The sequence below is a fragment of the Balearica regulorum genome, chromosome 3, assembly GCF_011004875.1.
Source record: "Balearica regulorum gibbericeps isolate bBalReg1 chromosome 3, bBalReg1.pri, whole genome shotgun sequence".
Lineage (NCBI taxonomy): Eukaryota > Metazoa > Chordata > Aves > Gruiformes > Gruidae > Balearica > Balearica regulorum.
In genome coordinates this window covers 81191190-81213593 of record NC_046186.1, presented here as the reverse complement: position 1 = coordinate 81213593, position 22404 = coordinate 81191190, and the positions used below count along the sequence as shown (strand labels likewise).

Below are 22404 nucleotides of genomic sequence, written 5' to 3'. Positions count from 1 at the left end.
TGTGATTAAATGCGAAGGTGAAGACTCAAGAATGCGAGTCTCATCTGTGAGAAAAATCTGTTTGGGATTTTCTTGTAAGAGAAAGATTATTTTAAATGATAATTTTTCATCTTTGCAGAAATTTACGTGTGGCAGTGTTAAATCAACACCAACCTACCTCCTTTTGCTGTGGTTCTAACATTTCAGTTGTTAAAATTTCCTGTTCCATATGTGAAACTGCCAGACAAAACCAGTTCTCGTAACACTCCCTAAACCAGGATGAACCTCCTTGGGCCAATGGGACGTACTTGCAACAGATCTGGAGCAGGCTCCCAGAAGCTATTCCTGACAAATCCTCTGTAGCTTACTGAGACCATCATTTTACCCTGGATGTCACTTAAACTTCCAAACTTCTAGGATTTCATCTTTAATTCTACTGAGAAGAATGCGAGGGAAGGGGAAGGAGGATTTGAGGCAACGAATCACTCTTAGGCACAGAGGAGGATAGTGAGGACGCTATCAGAACATGAGGAGCGCACTCAGTGAGGCTCTCCACTCTACCCAAGAACCTTACCATCATTTGTAGCTGTTAAGCTAGAAAACAGATGCCATCCTTAAAAGCAGGTACCGTAACATGTCAAATGCTTACTTTTGCAGACAGATGAAAGTTAACACCATCTCTTTTGAAATAGAGATCAACGTCTTTGTAAGCCTTTGTGAGCCTTGCTGGACTGGAAACTCAACTGGGACATCAAGTTTTCTAAACACTATTCAGCACATAGTGATCTCAAATTGCATCCGGTTAGCTAGCAGAGTGGGCGAAACTTTGTCAGCATTATATGTGATTTGAGCAGTTTAAATATTATGTCCAAAACTCTGTTCTTGGCCCAGGCTGGATAGGATATAAACCAATTATTGGACTGGTGCCATGTACTGGATTCTTTTGAAAAATAATAGGAAGGGAAGAAAACACTTGGAATAATGTGAACCTGTTTCTGCATATTATTTGTCTCATGTGACAATAACTTAGTCATGCAACTAGGAATTTATTTTCTACAGACCACTGTCCTTTGGAATCTAGTCTAGGCATAAGTACGATCCCAAATGCTGCTTATCTTCATTTTAATCACAAATGGCACACTGTATTTGGAATGTATTCTCTCCTCGTCTTTCCTTCCCTAGGTCCTCTTGGATGATGAATGGGAGCTAGAAAAGCTGGCTAACTGCTGAAAAGTAGAAAGGAAAAGGAGGAAATGCCATTTTTGAGTTATTTAACCTGGGAGAGAACAGTAGCACTGCTTGATAAGAAGAATCTTCTGACCAGTTGGATTCAGTCTGTATTTGGTGTTGAACATCCATAAGAATGGCTCTTTTGAGCAGTATTTAAGGCTTCGATCTCTTACAGCCAAGAACGCAGCTTTAACTCAAAAAGGTTGTGAACTTGTCAATGCGGTCCAATGACCAGAAAGAAGTGAAATAAAAGTTTATAGGAGTGACCTCTGCCCATGTTGGTCTTAAAAAGCTTCTATTTTAAATACTTCAGAGGAAAAAAAAATAAAAATTAGTTTCGGCACCAGTTATTTCTTTTACCCTAGCAAAGGGTTCAAGAATGAAAGCAGCACGGGTACATTTCTGTCTCAGGTGCTGAGAATGCATTGTAGGTTGCCAGTGAGCTAAGCGAAGAAAGTACTGCGTATTTTTTTTTTTCCTGGGGTTTCACTTCACAAATAAAAAAAAAAAAGACACATTCAGATCAGATATTTCATACTTTACTAACCTTATACTACAAAATTCAATCTTTTCAGTGAGCTAGAGAATAGTAAACTAATATGTAATTCTGGAAAAGCTATGTCACAAATACTCCCAGTAATTTATATTCATATCGGACTTACCCATCTCTTTGGAGAGCCTTACAGAGAATTTTAAGTTTAAGATTGTTTACATCCACTTCCTCTTCCTTCAATTCATATAAGGAGAAAAGACAGGTAAGTTGAAATTTTTTTTTTTTAAAAGAAATAATCACTCTGTCACACAGATTATACCAATTAATTAGATTCTTCAATTACTGAATGTTGTTTTTAAACACATGCTATTTTAAAAGATGACCTGATCAGACTGTTGAAAACCAAAGACTGTTCACTTCCATTTGAAAACGTGGCTCAGACTTTCTACATAATCACATGACTGCTGAAGACTAACTACCTCAATTTGAAAAAGGGCCTATTTTAAAGCAAATGAACAAATACCAATTTGTAAAACAGTGTATTCTAGGCAAGTTTTATTTTAAAATGTGCTAAATGGTGACTGAAGTCAAGGCTCTTTTTTTACCACATATTTTTTCCCACCTCTCAATATCTGAACCATCATATCTGCTTTAAAGTCTCCTCATAAGAGATAAGAGAAACCACAAATTCTTCCATGTAGGAGCCTGGAAGCAAGAGGATGGTCCTCAACTTTATGCTGCACTTTTGCAAGAGAAAAGCAGGGAAAACTAGGCAACAGCTAGTTTTTAGACTCTAGTCTAAACCACCATCTCTAATTTGTGCTGAAAGGTTCTACTCAAGTTGTTAGAGACTCAAATAGCTGAGCAAAAAATAATTTTGAATGTCATGTTTTTAGAGTGACATTTATTTTATTTAGATGTAAAAAAACCAACATAGTTGTCTCAGTGTTCATGAATTGTGCTTAACAAAATTTAAGAAGAAAACTAATTTAAAAGAACCAAATGAGTTCACTCAAGTTTATTTAATATTTTTTGGACTATTTATGTGGTAAAAATGAAGGGGGAAGGTATCAAAAAAAGCATTGGATTTTCTTTTTGAACTAAAGAGAACTAACTCAGAGGAACTTGCTACTCTAAGTAGTAATACTCTTTCCTCAGTATACAAAATATAGTACTATGCACAGACAAGTAAACATACTCATACATAAAGCAAACAAAAATTAGTTAATAACAGTAAAGACATGTCATTCAAAATTAAATTTGATAAAAGAAATGCAATTAAAAACAATTTAAAATAAATTTAAAGTTTAAAACCATTTTAATTATAAAGACATTTATAATTATCAATCCGAAGTTATTGAAGGCCAACAAAATGGCACAATGGTGTTCACAAAGCACTACTACAGAGATGATTTTAACTTGGACCCCTACCCCAACTAGCAGGAATTGGGATAACCAGAAGAGAGCTCTCATTTTCAATTCATATGGAATACTTTCGCTGAAATAACACAACTAACTTTTTAGCAAAGACTGTTGTTAATTCAGGTTTGATGCTCCTCAGAAGTTGATTTATTCACGCTTAGTGGAAAATTACTCCTGACAAGATACTAGATTGTACAACACTGCAGAGATGCAGTGAGAAAGGAGATGGCAAGTCTGTGGTTCAAAGCTATTTACATGTTAAAAAGCTGGTGACTATCCCACATTATGTCATGACAATCAGAGAACTTGCCAATAGGGAAGACGCAAGAACTAAACTACTGAAAAAGGATGGTCTTTCTCCTGTTTGGAGAAAGCCTACAGGGAAGCAAGGCTCTAAAAAAGAAACTATAGACTATAAATGGAAAGTGAAGATGAGGAGTGTCATTTTTCTTAAATGAGCTAAACCACATTTGGCATTATGTCTCCTGTGACTTAAAAACACACTGAAAAAAAACACATCAGGGGTTATTTTTAATTACTGTATGCTAAGCTAATATGTTAACTAATTACAGATGCACCATCCTAGCTTAAATAATAATAAATAAATAAAAGGATTAGAAATCCTTCAAAAACTTTTCCTACCTCATCAATATATTCCAGTAGATCAAGAGCTTTCTTGAAGTCATACTCATTGGCCCTTCTGTTCTCATCACATATGTATAGCTATGATATGAGAGATTAACATAGAGAATTATTTTTAGCCTACAAACTAATGTAACCGATATTGTGGACAACTCATTGTGGGAAGACCACCATGTATTTTCCACTTACATGACCTTCATGAAAATATGTCTTGATTCAATTGCAAGTATTTTTATAGTAAGGAATATACTTAAGGTTTTAGAGCAGCATTCCACCTACATGACAATGGTCTGTGGACAAATGATATTGGATATAAGGCTGCTAGGTTTCAAATTTAAATGCCATTTAAGGCTGTAACATTCCTGGACCATTGTAGTCAGAGCTCAGCTCCACAAATAAGCTCTCAGAATTATTTCAGTAATTAAGCTCAAAGCAATACTGAAGCACATGTACTGCCTTTCACCTTTTAAAAGTGGACAAGCTTGCTACCAGTATTTCACACACACCCCCAACAAAAGTCTAAATTAGTACTTTAAAGGAAAAGTAACATTAATGTTCTTTTTATTTACACTTTCCAAGTTTCATTCTCGCATTGCAAGTAGCAAGTATAAACATTGGTTTGACAGTAGAGAGAATTCAGAAGGAAAACTGTCACGGTGCCAGTGCTTGCCAAGTCATAAGTGACACTTCCTAGTCTGCCCTAATTCCACAGACAGTCTCACTTAAAGATACAGGTAACGACTTCAGAATCTGCTACTAGCATTGTTCTAAGAAAATCAGGAGAATGTAAGCAAGCACACCACCACCTTTTGATTTTCCACAGTATACAGGAAAAGCAAGGAGTTGCAAAATTGACACCCAGACAGCACCTGATCTGTTTTACAATGTATTGTTGTTGCTCATTGAATATTTTTCTGTGCATCGCTGGATGGTAAAATATGCTGCCAATAAGGCAGAAACAGTAAGACTACTGGTTGCTGGCCACCACCAGAAAGGGGTGCGGAAAGGGGGTCAGCATTATTAGTGATCCCAGTACTGGAGCAGTTCATGGTTTTGTTTCAGTGTGGGTTGGGGCTTTTGTGCTTTTGAAAAAGACAACAGACAAAAACCATAGAAAGACTTTGGGTGCCTATTTGCAACAGGTGACCAAAAGCCTCTTCCTGCTTCTAGCCCTTTCTTTTTCTAGACTGCAGCATCCCTCTCCACTAAGGTGGAATTCTTTGTTCCTTCTGCCTTCCGAGTTCAGCCCTACTGAGAATGTAACAGAACGTAAAAATTGTCTCATATCCAAAAACTGCCTCGGACCAGTAAATCAGCTTCTGGCACTGATTTTATTTACTTTTTCTCCTAGCAGCACTCTAAAGCACATGTTCAACAAAAATAAATTTGAACTAAAAGCAGCATTCTGAAGTTTGGTGGTGGTAGAAACTAAGCAAAGAAACAAATTCATATATCAGATCTTTAGGTGCTTAGCAAGTCACGTAAGGGATAAAGACAGCTGTGATCTTCTCATTTATTTTATCGCACAGAGGCAGAAAACATACTGGAATTTTACCTGTGTAACAAAGAAAACATGAAATACTTACATCAATGAGCTGACATGCAGATAACACTGGCATATCATTGAGGTTCAACTGTTTCTCTGCCAGTAATTGTTCAGGAAGTGTCTCCTGATGTAACAGAAAGCGTTCCTGTTCTGATATTTCTTGTTGTTGTTTAAGGAAATAAATGTTTAATGTTATTAAAATGTAATAATAAATTCTATGGAACAGTAATAACTGTCAAGTCACAATATTCTTCAGGTCTACAAGTGTTTGTTATGAAGCATTCTATCTATTTAGCTATTTTCTGGAAGCACAGGAATACTTCCACTTCAATATTGCCATTCTGGTGAACTAGTTCTTACTTTCCACTCAGGCTTCCAGTGTGATGCAGACTGGTAACTCTTTTTTCTCAAAACCACAAAATGAATACATAGGATTGGAGCAAAGTTGTTGCGCTATGCAGGAAAGTAAGTTGGCTGCAATTTTTAGGAGGTACCTTTTGGCTGAAGACTTGTGCCACGGACCTGCTCCATCTCATGAATTATTTCATTTTTGATTGTTTTCCAGTATAATCTGCTTCAGGGTTATAAACTTAGTAGGTGGAAACAATCAAAATGGAATAATTTCAGCCACAGTATGTGACAGCCCGCCCCCTCCTCCCCAAGTCTCATTGCATGGTACAAAGGAGCATTTTATCTGTTTAAATGGATATGCAGCATGTGGCAGAAATGATTATTCTTTATATATAAATAGAAAACTGATACACAAAAAGCATACGCTTTAAGAGCTATATCATGTGTCATACAGAAATGTGTAGCAGAGTAAAGTCCAGATCGAGTTTTGAGAGTCCATTACTTTATTGAAATAAAGCTTTGATTTCCTCATTTTTCTATAGTTTTCCTATTTAAAGATGAGATTTTTCACATTAGCATAGGTTTTTCCTCACAGCAGTGAGAAAAACAAATTTCAACTTCAAGATTTCATGCAATGCTTTATAATTTAAAGGACAGAAAATATATTATTATTACAAGCTAAAAATAATTTGTGAAGCCTACTTAGTTATCATAATTATCCCCAGCCTTTTTCAACAGGATTTCTTTTAAAAATTGTACAAAACATGCATGGATAAATAGAAGTAAGCCTGAGTAGTAAACTAGAGTAATACTTCAAAGCTTTCCACTGGTGGCCAGGATTAGCTTAACTATTACTGTAGAATTACTTTTTCACGAACTCACAGCAATGTGTGCAGCACAAACAGTACTGGGAAAAGGGTATTTTCCAAAGTGGTAGGAATGGCAGAGCAGTGGAACCGTTGCATTTGCTCATGAGGCTGAATAGGTGTTCCTACTTTTTCCATTAACATTCTTTCAGCTAGAGCATAATGAAACACTGTCACTGTAACCCTTCCAGATAGAGAGAGTGATCACAAATATATACATTTGCAGGTACATTAAAATGCAGCATTTAAATGTACTTAATTAACATTAAAATGCATTACAGCCTTAATCAACATAAAAATGCAGCTTTACCTACTTCAGAACTGTCTAATGATTTCTCAAAAAGACTGTGCAGCTTTTTCTAATCATACACAAAATATTGGCATAAATAACAAGTGAAAAGGTACAAAATTCCCTTGCTTGTAGTCCTAAATCACAGATGAAGGTGAATACTAAGGTTACTGCCTGCTGCTCTCTTCCTTATCCTTCCTGCAATAAGCAAAATCATCAGCCAATTTATCCTTCCCACATTAGAGCCCTCAGCCTCATAAATTAACTATCCGCAAAATTAACATGATTCTAATTCAATAACTTCGTTACTCTATTCTTCGCTTTGCTCCAGTTTTATTTCTTACCTTCTATTTTCTCTTGCAGTATATCTTCAGAGAAGTCAGATGCCAGGGCAGCCAATTTGCTCAAGCCAAGGAGTGTTTTCTTCTTTGCAAAATATCGAGTCTCCATATTTGCTAGAGTCTGCAACGTTCTGTGAGCCTGAAGTTAATTAAGATGTTAGAAATCAGGTTTAGAGTTTAACATCAGAAGGTTAACAGATAAGGATTTAATCTGAACTGCAGTCTCACAACCATGTATTGTTTGTAATACTACAACTCTTATTTTTAAAATTCTACAACTTGCACATTAAAACTCTGCATTACACTCTTCAGGAAGACATATAGATCTCTACTCCAATTACATCCAAACCCCATTTTCATTATTAATCAGGAAAAACTACCTTATGATCAAAGGATAAATTGCAGCTTCACATATTATACCTCTGGGATCTTACTCAAGGCTTCACCATAAAAGCCAGGCAAATATGCTTTGACAGGATGACTTTGCATACAGATTGATTTACTTGTTAATCCAGGAATTATACGTATAACCACTGCAGTAAACAAACATTTAGGCAAGAATTTATTTGTCTGTTGGACAACGGAATAGAAAATTTCTGAGCACCTACTCAGAAATAAACTATCCAGGCTGAATTACTTGTATATTTTAGAATCCTTGTCCCCTCTTCATAGTGCTTTGCTATAAAAGACAAAACCTTGGTCAACACAAATGGAATATTACAAGACTCTCAGGGTGGATTCGGGTTTTTTTTTTTGTTGTTAGTTGGGGTATTTTGTTGGTTTGCTTTTAGGTTTTGTGTGGGGCATAAAGTATTATCAACCTATAATCTGCAGTAGGATAAATGTTTCCATGCTCTGCATGCTTAATAAATGTGCACATGCATTGAAAGAAGCCATTTTTCTTTAGAATTAGTTTATTTGCTGAAGTGAAATACATTCATAAATCTACCAGGAGGAAGGGAAGACTGACCAATAGGAAGTAGGGAAAGAATAACTGGGCAGCCTCCAAGGCAACAAAGAATCAAGTTTGAAAACAATGTCCCATTAACCTACCCACATGCACATTAGCTATTAAAAAATATTGCTTTTATTCTATGAATATGAGTGATTAAAGTAATCAATACCTTTTTTATTTTTGTGATACCTCCAAATTCCTTTGTTTTAAACAGTTAGTTTTGAAAAATAAATTTCAGTTTTTCCCTTGCTGGATAATCTGATGCTATTAATAGTCACCGTAAAACTCCCAATTCCACCAAAGCCGTGATCATGTGGCCATATAAAACTTCCTTGATACAAAATATTAGTCACCAACAAGGGATGAAAAGCAGCCCTAGTTTCCATTACATGGTGCAGTGGCTTATATGATATACCAGATGGTGCCTCAAAAGGAGGCTTTTGGTCCTCTGTTCATAATCCATGTCATCTCTCCCTTAAGTCAGCTAGATAAGCTGTCTTCTTTTGATGAAGAGTCAGAACTAGATAATTTGCCTACTTGAATGTATACTCGACTCATTTAACATATGATATTTCAGTTTGGTTGTATTAAGAAACCCTACCTTTTGCAAATCGTGACTATTGATTTCGTGTAACCAGCTCAGATGCTCATGAGCTTGCAAGAAACTGGTCAGCTGTCCATGCTGAGCAATAGGCTGAGATAACAGCTTCCCTCGCTTTCCTTTTTCTAAATACCAGCGAAACAGGAAATCTGAAAAATTCTGAAGATAAAGGAATATGAGTAGATTTTAAAAGTTACATGTAAATATCTCGCTTGTCTTCCAAGGCAAAATGTTTCATAAAATACAATTGGTAAGAATGTGGTAAGAACCTGCTTAACAAAACAAGATACACACACAAAAATAACACACTGTTGATGAAAAAACTTAAGAGGTCTGATAGAAACAGCATTTAAAGAATTCATCAGCTACAGTGCAAGAGATGCTGATATACACAGCAGGGTTTATCCTTCAATGGAAGTGAAGGAAGTGCCAAATGTAAATTCTTCATGTTAACACACAAAAATGGAAACAGGTATCACATCACCCACAATCCTAATCTTATTTTTCTACCTGTTCTTTTCTTCATTTCAGAATTCTGTGCTTACTACTTCCTTTCATATATATGTTTGCTTCTGCTGTCACATTTTTGAAACATTCCCTCCTATCTCCAGTTGAACCTACAACCTTACTTCTCTCAGTCATTGTTAAAAAAAAATATTTATTTTTTTAAAAACCCAACTATTTTATCCTCAAAAACGTCAATATGACATAACTAATTAGGGTTTATGTTTGAGATTTCACTTAGTATTTTCAGAGTAATTTTAGAATAATGCTAAATTTTAATTGCATTAACAATTTAAAAAATTAAGTTGGAAGAGGCCACTGTCTGATATTCTATCCACCAAACTTGATCTATTCAGCTTTACATTCGCTAAAGTAACTTCTTTTCAGAAAGTGTTTTTTTTTCCTTTAAAAAAAAAAAAAGGCAGCTGAAGAGAACTAGAAGAGAATTTATCCCCTTCTTTAGCAGTATGTGGGAGTATTTAACCCTCACTATTAAAAACGTTTACTATAATTGCTGTTACTAACACTTTTGCTTTCTTACTAAACAACCTTTCTGTACACTTTATTAAGAAACCTGTAGACAGCAGGATTTCTCTTTCCATAGTTGTTGTGGAAAGCTAAACAAATTGATCTCACCAGCTCTCAAATTAGGAAACTTTTGTCCCAGTCGCCCTCACTTCAAGTAGTCTCTATTAAGCTTTCCAATTTTTCAGCACACTTAGAGGTTTTTACACCAGATTTTGACAGACATTGAAAAAACTGTCCAACAAGTACCTGGCAGGACAATTAAAAAAAAAAAAAGAGACCACAGCAACATCCCTATCTTCCTACTCTTCTTAACTACTTTTCTATTTATACATTTAACAATCTCATCTTCTCTTTTGGAAATTATCCTTAAATTTATATTACATCAGTTTAATAAAACAACAGTACACTGACTGCAGCACCTCAGTGCTGCAGCACCTCAGAAGTTACAAAAGGCCAAAAGATGTTAAGAGTGAGACAATGTGTTTGAGACACACAAAAGGTCCCATGAAAAGCCACTGCCCATACAGCAGGCACCCGTAATTTTGCTGACTTGTGTAGTCTCAGGGTAAAATACGCCATTGAGTTCTGCACAGTGAATCTTGACTCCAAGGTGTATATGTAAATACATATGCATTAAAAAACCCAGACACACACCCCCCTCATAACTTTTGCAACACTTCAGGTGCAAACGTATTATAAAACACTATCTAAAGGAATTAGGAAAAAGAGTTACCTGATCTGCAAACTGACTCATGTAACGTTGTAGTCTGGCCTGATTGTCTGTCTGCTCACACATTTGCACCAGGATATCAAAGTCACAGTACTTCTCTGCTAAAGCCGCTGCCATCTGATACTGTCCCAGGGAAACTACATAACCAAGAAGAAAAAGAAGTTACATCAAACAAGTTCATCTTTGGCTGCTGGATGACTGAGAGCAGAGACTAGAAAGACAAAAACAAGTTTCAAGTGTTTACATCACAGAGATAGTTACATATTCACCTTACTGCATCTGTACTCTGTGCACATGCAACCTCACATACCTACCACCTGTCCCACAATACAAGAGAGAAGAAGAGAAGTCTAGGATACTAAGTCGCCAGTATACATCCTATTTTCTCTGAAAATTAGCAGCATCTGCTATTTGTGATTTTGGGGGAAGGAAAAAAAAATTAACCCACGATTAATATCTGCATTAATATCCGCTTAATTACACAAAGTGACAAAGCAGCAGGCAGAGGCCTTTGATAACAAGTAGAACAAGTAAAGATAACATATTTTGAATATAAATCCTATTATTTAAAGTCTTTCATTTTGGTTCAAATACATAAAAGTTAGCAGAACAGGCAATTTTGTTTGTCAGGAAATATTAACTTTAGATTGAACATAATGATATAAAATGTATTTACAAGCTATCAGAGCCCATGAATGTCAGTAAAACTGACAATGAGAGTTTAAGAAACTTTTCTCAAGGTTTAAGAATGTTAAAAGACAGTGATTATTAGCATGTTCTATTTATAGCTTTCATTTTTAGTCTAAAAAAAACCCCAACTTTATAAGCTTACTAAAATGTATTTGCTTAGAGTTATTTCCAATTAAAAAAAGGTCTTGCTTTCAATTACTCATTAAAGACTTGACCACATCTGACATGTTAAACAGCAGGTTTGATTATTAAATAATCAAGATTCAAAAAGTAACTTTTTCTTGTTAAACACTAAACAAACTTTCAGGCATATAAATTTATGTCAACTAGCAACAGTATAAACATTTAGAAATCCATTTATAGGCTATTTTCAGCCAGCTGGCACAAGATAAATTCCTGCCAGAAAAATATAACAAGTTAGCAAAAGAAAAAAATTCAAGCAGCAAAGTGTCTTATTAAAGGCGTGGGCATAGGTGCAGTCTTGGACGCAATTCTGTCATCTGTTGTTATTTTGTAAATATCCCATTAAATCATAAAAACACTCATTTATACTCTGAAGGCAAGCATGTAGAGCAAATAGAATTCATAAACAGATGTCATTTACTCCATCAGATTTGCATAGTTTCCTATGCAAACATTGGATTTTTGCATTAAGGAAAACAGACAGTACTTACGGAAAGGAGACAGAAGTTCCGATCTTTTCTGCACATATTCCATTTCCACATTACTGTATCTCTCTTGATCAGCAGGGCGGTCCACAGATTTCAGCTGAGAAACATAACCATCTAGAAAACAATCCAGTAGTGCCACCAACTGCTCAGCCACAGTGCTACGGAGGTTACTGTCCACCTGGGGATAGACCACCTTCAGAATGATTCCATGCTGACGGATTATTGCTGTACGAAGGCCACTAGATGCTTGGGAAAACAATAACATTAAAACAATAATTCTATCACCACAGGAAGCTATGCTGAAGTATAACAAACAACATTACTAAGTATCATTAAAAAAAGAAAGAAAGAAAAAAGCTAATAAACATTTTACTTTTAAAAATCAAAGCAAAAAATCCCCGAACACCTACTCCCATCTACCTTCACATATTAAATTTGTCCAAAATGTAGTAAACAAAAAAGAACAGACCCCCCACACACACCTCCTTGAACTATACAGATCTACACTGTCAACTATGAATACCAGCTATTTTTCAGAAGAAAAGAATCGCTTGCACAACCTGTAAGCAAAGTAGAAAACACACGCAAGGAAAAGTCAACTTCTTTTAACCTGATTCAAATACTTGGATGTAGTCATCAAGACATAACACACCAGAATAGCTTGTGTGGGTCCTGCTTTTCCAAAGATTTTTATCTTGGGAGCACTAAACAAGTGTGTTTTATACACAGAGGCCACAGGGAAGCTTAAGCACCAACTGGAAAGCACATGCTTCTGCCAACATTTGCTCTGATAGTTTTTCATGTTATTAAACCATCAAAACAAAACACTTAGGTGGAGAATCATCAGTCCTTTTAGAACAGTTACAGATCACATTTTAACGTTATGTATCCCATAGGTCTGCCAACCAGAACCAGTGCATAGTAAAATAAATAAAGAAAATCAGCTTTGTCTCCCAAACTTTGTTTTTGTAGTCAAATTTGCAATGCAAGTTTTAAAGAATTCTCATCAATACTGGACAAAATAAGTGTTCATCGATTCATTCTATTTCATTCACCAAATGAAACCTTTAGCCTCTCCTATTCTTACTGACAACATTGTAGCAGCTTTTAACAGTAAGCTTAACATTCAGATTGAAATTCTACGTTCTGAAATTCATGAAAAGTATTTTTGTTTAGGATAGATAATTAATAAACTAGTAATAATACTTTTTCTCACCTGTCCATGGAATATATTCAGGTTCTCTTTCTGGAAGCTCTCCTGTTTTATATAAAGAGGCTCTAGATTGACGATACTGACAGGCAGCTTGTAGCATGTCCTGTTTAAAGGAAAGAAGTACTTTAAAGTCTACCTGCATATACACAGACTGTAAACAATGTTGTCTTATAATTCTGAAATATTATTTTAATATCCCTCTTTCTATGCCACTTTCTCAGTTGTATAGAAGAGCACATACTGACTGAGCAAGAAACCTCAGTGCTCAAACATAAGCTCTTCACTCTTTGCTCTGTACTCATGCTTTCACAACTTCCAATGACACTGCAACGTCTCAAATTCTCTTTAGCAGTGGCTCAGGATGAAAAGGAATGTCCCTAATTCTGCATGAGACTGTATTTTCCTTCCTAATATCTCTGGACATGTGAAAAGTGCATTCACTTTTGTTCTCCTATCAGTAACTCAGATGTACTGCACTCAACAAGTTGCAATTACTCAACTCTTCAATAAAACACCTTCCCCTCCCACAAATATTTTAGTTAATGCAGTTCAGAGTGAGTGACAGGACAAGGGGTAATGGGTTTAAGCTGAAGGAGGGTCGATTTAGATTAGATGTTAGAAAGAAATTCTTCCCTGTTACAGTGGTGAGGCACTGGAACAGGTTGCCCAGAGAGGTTGCAGAGGCCCCATCCCTGGAAGTGTTTAAGACCAGGTTGGATGGGGCTTTGGGCAACATGGTCTAGTGGAGGGTGTCCCTGCCCATGGCAGGGGGGTTGGAACTAGATGATTGTTAAGGTCCCTTCCAACCCAAACCATTCTATGATTCTATACCTTAATGATGTTGTTCACATTGACAACTATCTGGGCCCACTCGATTGATTCAATAGGCATATCTTTCAGGATTTGTTCCTCCTCTTCTAGTAAGCATTCAAAGATGGAATCTATCTGGGACACCTTAAAGATAGAAACAGAAGTTACACTGAGCACAAACATATCCGTTACCAGCTGAGACCTGAAAGCCAAGTTATGAGTTGTATAGAAAAATAAACAAGTATTAGTAGAAACCACATCAATATTTATTTAAAATATTAAAAGGTATCAGCTACCCAAACAGATAATGAAATCACCAGCTGCTATTTCATACAATTCTTAGAATACAAGAAGTGCCTTGTTTCTGAACTTAAATCTGGAAGGAACAAAAAAAATTAAAAACCTTCTTTTTTTTGAAGGCATTTTCATAAACTTTCATTAAGCATAATCCTCAATATTCTTCTGAAACATTTGGCAGTAGAATCTTTGTTAGATAACGTATACTGGATAACATACCTGCTTTAAAATAGCAGACTATTATTTCTATTTTCTTTTTTATTTATTTTTCTCCATTAGCAACTACTGTCCTCTACAGAAAAAAAAATCCTAAGAATAAATGTTTTGTGTGTAGTTCTTCTCAAGAAGGAAGAAAGAAATAAAGACCAGGCGCTTGACCGTAATGCAGCATAAACTGAGAACTATCTAATATTCACTAATGCTAGAGAGGACAAAAAATTATGAAAGACTGCATTGATACAATTCCATCCAGGACAGCTCATCAAAGCAGCTCTCCTATCTGGAAAGCTTCATACTCTTCACCCCTTAAAATGTTAATTTAGCATACGTTATCTGATGTGCCAGAGGATTTCACTGGTCTTTTTCATTGCTCATCCATGTAGGTTATTTGGAAACCATGACAACTTTACTTCTGCTACGTGAAATTTGTCAGAATTCACATTTCAGCTGCAGACATTAAAAAAGTATGTACACTAAAGTGAGGAAAATACTACCACATCATCCCTATTTGAAGGGAAATTGCGTAAAGTTGAATTTATTTTTAAAGGGAAAAGGTTCAAAGCATACATTAAAGCATTACAACTTTTACTACATGTGATACTACACAATAATTCAGAAATAACAGGTTCCTTACCTCTCGAAAGAACACATCTGCAGGGGTAAGGCTTGGTGGAATGTCACACTCCCTTTTGTTCAATGCAATCAGTATAGCAGCATTCACTAGATCAGGCAACCTGGAGTGGTGATTCTTGAGAACAATAGCTGCTGCTAGTTTCTCTGCATGCTCACAGAGCAACAATCGAGTTGCCATCAGAATCCCTCGTACTGGAAAACTGCCCAGACGTTCAAATACACCAACCTTTTATTAAAAAATGAAACAAAAAAACCACAAACCACCACATGCACTTTAAAGAGTGTTCTAGAAAAATTACTTTAAGACAAAATAATACTCTGTGTCTGCTGATACCAAAAGAAGAGTAGAATTTTACCTGATGAAGAAACTCAATGAAGAAGGAATGTGCTTTTGTCTTATCCTCTAGCTGATGAAGAAGAATGAGAGATGTGTTGCTGAAACCAGCTGCTTCTAAAAACAGAAAAAATCTTGGATCAGAGGACTTGATATCTTCATTTCTTTGATAACTTTTTTTCCCCTCTGAGGTAAACATATTTCTATAAATTTCTATAGTGTTACTGCAGCAGTACTTTTTAAAATATATGCACACACATTTGTATGTTGCTTATCGTGCTATTTTTAATGTGATTTTTGAACTCTATCATAGCTGAAGTAAAGCCTTTAGAAGAAATCAACTATCTTCAGACCAGTACAACTATTTCAAAGCACTCAATTCATTATGCTGCCAAAATAGCAGCTCACCAGCTTATTCAAGTTTTAGTAAGATTCAGATTCAAATATTTATCTTCATTGCAGACCAGCTATTGCTAAATTTATTATGCCCTAGACCACAGCTACTACAAAATAAAGCGTTAACAGGCATTCAGACCTAAATTGACTCTGTGTTGCCTGCATAATTCCACTGTACAACATAAGTGGTTGCCCAGCACTGCACCACTTTTCTTCTTCCTCAAATGAGCTTGCATCTGAACAGCTAAGTTTATTTAAGGAACTGATTGTCTGGACAGAAAAGGAGTCAGTAAGGATGATGGAAGCTTCTTCATGATTATCCTCACAAGCATTTCACCTCAGAGTTCTCCAAAGCCCAAGTTATTTTCCTATTTCAGAATTTTTGTATATTCTAAGTGTGCTTTAAATCAAAAGACTACCAAGGTACAAAACGTCAAAACTACCACTATGAGCAAAATTAGCAACACTATTTCCAAGAAACTATCAATTTTCACTTTTATTTCAGGAGTAAATGCAGATAAGCTGCTGAACTAAAAATCAAGTTGATTCAGAAAATAGTAAGGATCTGATGCCTGACAATTTCTATCTGGCTGCCATGCAGAAACAACAGCAGGAAGCATCATCCATCTGTAACTATTTACTACATGAACTTTCAAAGTCAGTCTCTACTCAGTAACTGGCAGCTGCTGCCCAGAGGTCCTGGGAACAGCTGGGGACAGTTTCAAATTAACACTGTTCGTAAGAGGGAAACACGAACAAAGAAGTTTCTTGCTGAAAACATGTCTGCTTTAATCCTTTATGTACAACAAATACTCCAAAATTAATTTCTCTAGTCCTCTTTTAAAGCCTGCCAGAAGCTGTGCAGCCATGCTGACAAAAGGCTAAGCATGAGCAAATCAACTCCATCAACATATCTGTTTGTGGAAAATAATTTAGTTCTATCCAAGAAATCATTCACTAAAGTAACACCACCTGCTCCTTGCATAAAGTACCCTTCTCAGAAATGCTTTCTTTGCTGTTTGTGTTTACTATGTGAAGTCAAGAACTAACCACAGTAGACTGCAAGTTTATCTGGCAGTCCCGTAGGATGTGTCTTTTAACCTTTCTGGAAATATATCTAGTGGTGGACGAGGGCAAGGAACACCTATGCCTTTTTTGCAAAGGTTAAATGACAATTTCATCTAGAAAACTGAAAGGACTGGCCTCCTTTGGCTTTAGTAATTATCCTGCACTTTAAAACTTTAAAACTGTCCATAGTATGGACAGGTTTTCCACCAAAAAAACCCAACACCACACCAACTAATGCCAAAACCCCCACAAACCTCCCCACACCATTATGCTTACCTTCAGGTACAGATTCAGCCCATCTTGGATCAGAGGCAGGGTAATCATCCATTAAGTCCACACTGATCTGTGTCACTGCCCTATCCAGTTCAGCATCAGAATCCAGATCTGCGTTACTTGGAAAGAGCTCAACTACCATGCTTTGTGCATTGACTATATCTTTCCTGAAATAAAAGAAATACAAAGTATGTGAAATAAAAACAATAGACAGGATTATAGGTACAAGACCCACTCAATTAGTAGCATTTTCTGATATGCTTTTTGTAAAGTACTTTACATTATAAACATCAAGCATTGTTTGGGCTATCTTTAAACTAATTATGAATAAAAGGTATTCTGATTCTATGGATAAAAGGTATTCCGATTCTTTTAAAGCAAGTAGGCTGCACAATCTATAAAACAAAAAAGCACAAGCGAGGAAATGTTTCAAGTCACTTTTTATTTTATTATCCCTATTATTATTATTTAAGAGAAAAGATTCATCATACAGAGCTAAGTCTAGATGTCTCTGGTAGCTAAGTCACCAGATTTCTATTGCTTGCTTTAAAATCCTGTCAAGAGTATATGTAATCACTCCCACAAATGGCAATAGAGTAAAAGTTCTCAGGAAAATGCTTCAGCAAATAGAATGCATTATTCTTATTTGCTATAGTTTCAGACAATCCTATTCTATTCAGGTCAATAAGTAAAAGAGTTAGAAGCATCCAAATGCTTAAACCTCCAAAATATGACGTTGTACTGAAGCTATGTAAGAAGTATGCAATATTCACAAAAAGCACTGATTTGATTTTGTGACTAAAAAGTATAGTATTCTGACAGAGAAGCGATACCATGATTCTAATATATTATTTGAATTGGAAATATTTGTATTTTTCATGAGACTTTTAGTTTGAATGTTTATATGACCAAGATATCTTGAAATAAAAAACAGCAGTGCATCCAGAAATCGCACAAAGGTTTACTAAAGCAATCTATACTTTTAAAAACTGCAATATACTGAATCTACTATGAAACAACCTTCCATTATTTGCTCTGCACAACTTCTTGGCCATCTGGACAGGTCATTGCTACACCTGTTCTGTGGAAGATTTCTCCATTCATTTTATCATACTATTTTCCTGGAAAAAATCTGAATCAATACTATACACATCAAATTATTAGTTTCTTCTGGTTTCATAAATATAACCTAAATTTTAATCAAAGTAACATTAAACTTTCATACTGTTTCAACACTGTTTTCCTTACTACCTCCTGGTTTCTTCTGACCCTTGTTCACATCCTCAGTGACATCAACTTTCATGTTTGTTGTCTGTGCTCTCAGACCTTAGATACTCCAATCACCTTAGGCCTGCAGCCATCTGCAGCAGCAGGTCTGTTTACTGGCACATCCACTTGTGAGTACATATAGATTTTCTTTCTAAATTTCGTGCACGTTTACAGATCTTGTCTTGATATCCTTTATTATATGTGCCTAATCCCCTTTATAATCTTCTACCTCACATCCATCTCTCTGTCAAAAGCACTCATACTTCCCGTTATCTTAAATCTGTTCTTCCCAAATTTTAAGACTCTTTAAGGAGATTACTCCTAAGAGGGTTTGTGGGTTAATGTTTTTTTTAAATAAATATGTATTGAAAACAAATTGCCTCTAAATGTAATTAATCTAACTCTACAGCTGTCTTTATCTTCATCTTTCCTCTTCTTCCTTTGTTTAAATTGCTTATCTCAACATCAAACCTTTCAGAGGCATTGCATACTTCCCAACAGTCACGTTGCTTTAATCAGGCTAGTTTGACAAAGAGTGTATTTCCTTCCACTCCCGCTCCTCCTATATCTATCAATTCAAAAAAAACCCCAACATCTTGCCAGAGAATCTGCCATGCTAGTTATTCTTCATGGCCACATAAATAGTCATTAAACATATTTGAAAGCATTACTGAAAACAGCTATGCAAATAAAAATGTGTTAGAAAAGGAAAGAATTTTTTTAACAGCAAAACACTGCTTACTAAAAGAATAAAGACATCAAAATAACAAAGTTTAAAGCTGGTTCACTGGCAGTAATGTAACATCACACAATTTATGCAAAGTAAGAAAAAGTCATGGAGATTATAGAATTCTGCTCCTTTCTAGCAGGTATCCCTTCAGTAGCTAACACCTTCCTGAGAAGGATGTGCATGTGTCATTAAAATAACCTTAATGAAAACAGCACAAGAGTATCTTTAACAAGACAATCTTACTCAAATGTCAGAGTGCCTTCAAGAATAGCAAACAAACAAAGCCTCAAAAATCAAGTGCAATTTCTACCTGCAATACTGTAGAAAAGCAGCTTTCAGTAACTTAGTCTTATCTTCTTGAGCTATAATTTCTAGTCTACTGGTTGCATCAAATGCAGGACTCTGAAAATGCAAAGTAAAAACTTCAGCTGAAAGACAAATACCAATCTTCATTATGAAATGAAAACAATGTTTCTAAGTAGCAACAACAGAGATTTAAAATAAAAATGCTACCTAGAAGCAGCTGTCTTTATTAAGCCAAACATAAACCCATAATACATATTACAAAGTCACACAGTGGTTTGACCTCAAGCATTTTAATAAAATTCACACAAACTTCAAAGGAATTTATGCCAACTTATTTCACCAACCAAACTTTTAATGGTAATTTAAAATATTTTAGCATTCAAACCCAACAATTTTGACAGAATTTTAAAAGGTATTAATGAGTACTATCACCCACAAAAACAATATAAGTGCAGACAAACCTAACTAGAGATTATTTCAATAAGAAAAATGTAGTTCCATCTGAGCAATCACCACAAAGGTCTGCTACTGAAATACTAGTTAATAACTGATTTAAAAGGTGAATTAATTGGAATAAGGTATGAAATTCACTATTACCCCATAGAAATATTCTCTGATTCATATTGTAACACCTTTTCTATTTTTCCCTCCCACTCCAGGGACATCTCTAGGGCACGTAGATTTTAAACAAAACACATTTGATATAAATAAGAGCTTAATAAACACACATTGCACAAAATAGTAATAAAAATACTTTAACATATTTTTATAAGAATATATTAAATATATAACAGAAACAATACTCAGCCACTATATAGCCCTTCTTAGCTTAGCCTCCAAGCTTTTCACAATGTGATAAGAAAAAGTGTCTCTTATATGCACAAAAGACTGAAGAAACCATCCTGATCAAAAAGTGAGAACAAAGTCTGAGTCTCTGTAGTAGTGTTATATCAGGTCTAGTGACATATAGGAATACATCTACGTGAAAATATAAATTTCAGAGAAATCTTCATCTCTAAGCAAAGGAAAACAAAAAAGTTACCCAAACTGACAGATGTTGTAAAATTTCCTGGGTTTTGAAAACTGCCTTAACTACAAGTGTTTGAGTCTCTATTAAAAAAACCAACCACCTCAAACAAGCTAGGAGTTCCACAGAGAAAACTCAAAACTGCCAGAAAAACATTTTATTTCTACCCTGAGTTTTCAACCAGCCAAGCAAACAAACATTACCTCACTTCTTGGTCCAGCAACAGAAGAGGACAAACAAACATTACCTCACTTCTTGGTCCAGCAACAGAAGAGGACAGGGAATCTTCAAGGTCTTCAGGAAGCAAAGAAATGTTTTCCCTGGACAAGATGGTGATAAGTCCACTTTTTTTGGTAAAAAAGATGGGAAGGCTAGTACAGGAACCTGCTCCTAAAATGCTATCTCCTAAGATGAAGGAAGAGGAGAAAAAAAAAAAGAACATGAAAAAGAAAAAACCCAACATATAAATGCCACTTTAAGAACAAAATGTAACAGTTTCATAGACAATTATTGAGTTTTGTCATGAACCAACCAACAGTAATTGACAACTGCACCTGACTTACAGAAATTGTGCATACTATTTGCTACTCAAGATGCAGATACTGCAAGTTTAAAAAAAAAGATAAAAAAAGAAAAAATAATGAAGATTCAGGTGGTTCAAATTCTACCAAATGACCAATGTGCATGTCCTACTTGAAAACACCTCTGAAGGTCAAAGGTGACATACTTAGAGATATCTGACACAGGCAGCTAGTATGAATTTTAGGCTAAGCCTCAACACAAAGTTAGCTTCAAGAAAAAACCTACAAATAAAATCCACAGTGCATGTTGGAAGAAAAGGAAAAAAAAAAGGGGAACACCCCCCACCAAACAAACCCCCCCACTCTTGCATATACCAAGAGTGGAGATCTACTTAATTTTCACCTGAAACACTGTAGAGTAAGCAATAACAATACTGGATGTCATGTCAGCACTTTCTCCATACACTCAGGAGAGATTTAATAAAAAGAAAAAGGAGCTTAAATATGATACGCTTTCCAAGAAATCTAAATACTGTAAAAATATTCAATTAGAAAGCATCAACAAAATGCGATGGGTTTTTTTGCCCTGCATGTTACCTTGTATGCCAAATATGATTTTCTCTTGTGGTAAAGAAATTTTTCCAGTTCCAGTAGAACAAGCAAACACTTCGTCTTCCTTATAGAGGTAAGCAGCATGGCTAAAGTAGTCTGGGACTACCAGACAGCACAACACTTCCTCTTCTGACTGAAAGCATTACATATGAACAATATCACATATATAATCAAAACCTTAAACAAACATCTAACATTTTAAAGGCTGATCTGAGTTGCCTGAATTTGTTTTAATTTTTGACAAGTAGATACACATATAACTTCTAACCTAAAAAACAAAACAAAATTACTTTTAATTTGCCCTAAACCTGAAGATCCTAGGGTTTTTTCCTTCCATATGTATTAAATTCTTGCTAATTTCACTTGGAGAGATAAGTAAACAGATCAATTATTCTACAGTTTTCACACTCTCCTTCCATCTTAAGATTAAATTTTAAGATGCCATTACAGGCTTGGGCAGGGTGGAGGGGAAGAGTGGAAGTAGTTTACCGAAGAAAGTTAATGACCAAGTTTATGCTTCCAGAAGTGACAGCACAAACGAAGTACACGAAGGACAACCAACATGTCCTTCCCCGCCCCCCCCCCAGCAAGCCAGCTGTCTAGGAAGGACCAAAATACAGGTCTCATAATTCCTTGCTCTGCTACAAGAGTCTCAGAGTCTGAGATCTATTCCAAATGGACTGCATGAGTATACAATAAATTACTCTGTAGAAACATTCACAGACAGGACAAAAATTAAAATAAATCAGTAACAACCAGATGTTTAGACTTTTATTTTTGAGGCTTTTTTATCTTATATTTTAAAATGCAAAGCACAAACTTTACATACAGTTACTATTAAACACAAAAAGATGCTAG

General features: G+C 35.6%; 1 protein-coding gene across 1 annotated transcript in view; it reads right to left on the bottom strand.

Annotated features, from left to right (window-relative positions):
• NUP133 (nucleoporin 133) overlaps positions 1 to 22404 on the bottom strand; it is a 36586-nt gene that overhangs the window by 1983 nt on the left and 12199 nt on the right. The window contains exons 10-24 of the mRNA XM_075748674.1: positions 21532 to 21679; positions 20661 to 20818; positions 19391 to 19482; positions 17085 to 17248; positions 15367 to 15461; positions 15012 to 15236; positions 13883 to 14005; positions 13055 to 13154; positions 11842 to 12084; positions 10481 to 10614; positions 8716 to 8874; positions 7163 to 7298; positions 5353 to 5471; positions 3767 to 3847; positions 1872 to 1936 (exon numbers count right to left, since the gene is read on the bottom strand). Of these exons, the coding sequence (XP_075604789.1) occupies positions 1872 to 1936; positions 3767 to 3847; positions 5353 to 5471; positions 7163 to 7298; positions 8716 to 8874; positions 10481 to 10614; positions 11842 to 12084; positions 13055 to 13154; positions 13883 to 14005; positions 15012 to 15236; positions 15367 to 15461; positions 17085 to 17248; positions 19391 to 19482; positions 20661 to 20818; positions 21532 to 21679 (2042 nt within the window). The remainder of the gene's footprint in view (positions 1 to 1871; positions 1937 to 3766; positions 3848 to 5352; positions 5472 to 7162; positions 7299 to 8715; positions 8875 to 10480; positions 10615 to 11841; positions 12085 to 13054; positions 13155 to 13882; positions 14006 to 15011; positions 15237 to 15366; positions 15462 to 17084; positions 17249 to 19390; positions 19483 to 20660; positions 20819 to 21531; positions 21680 to 22404) is intronic.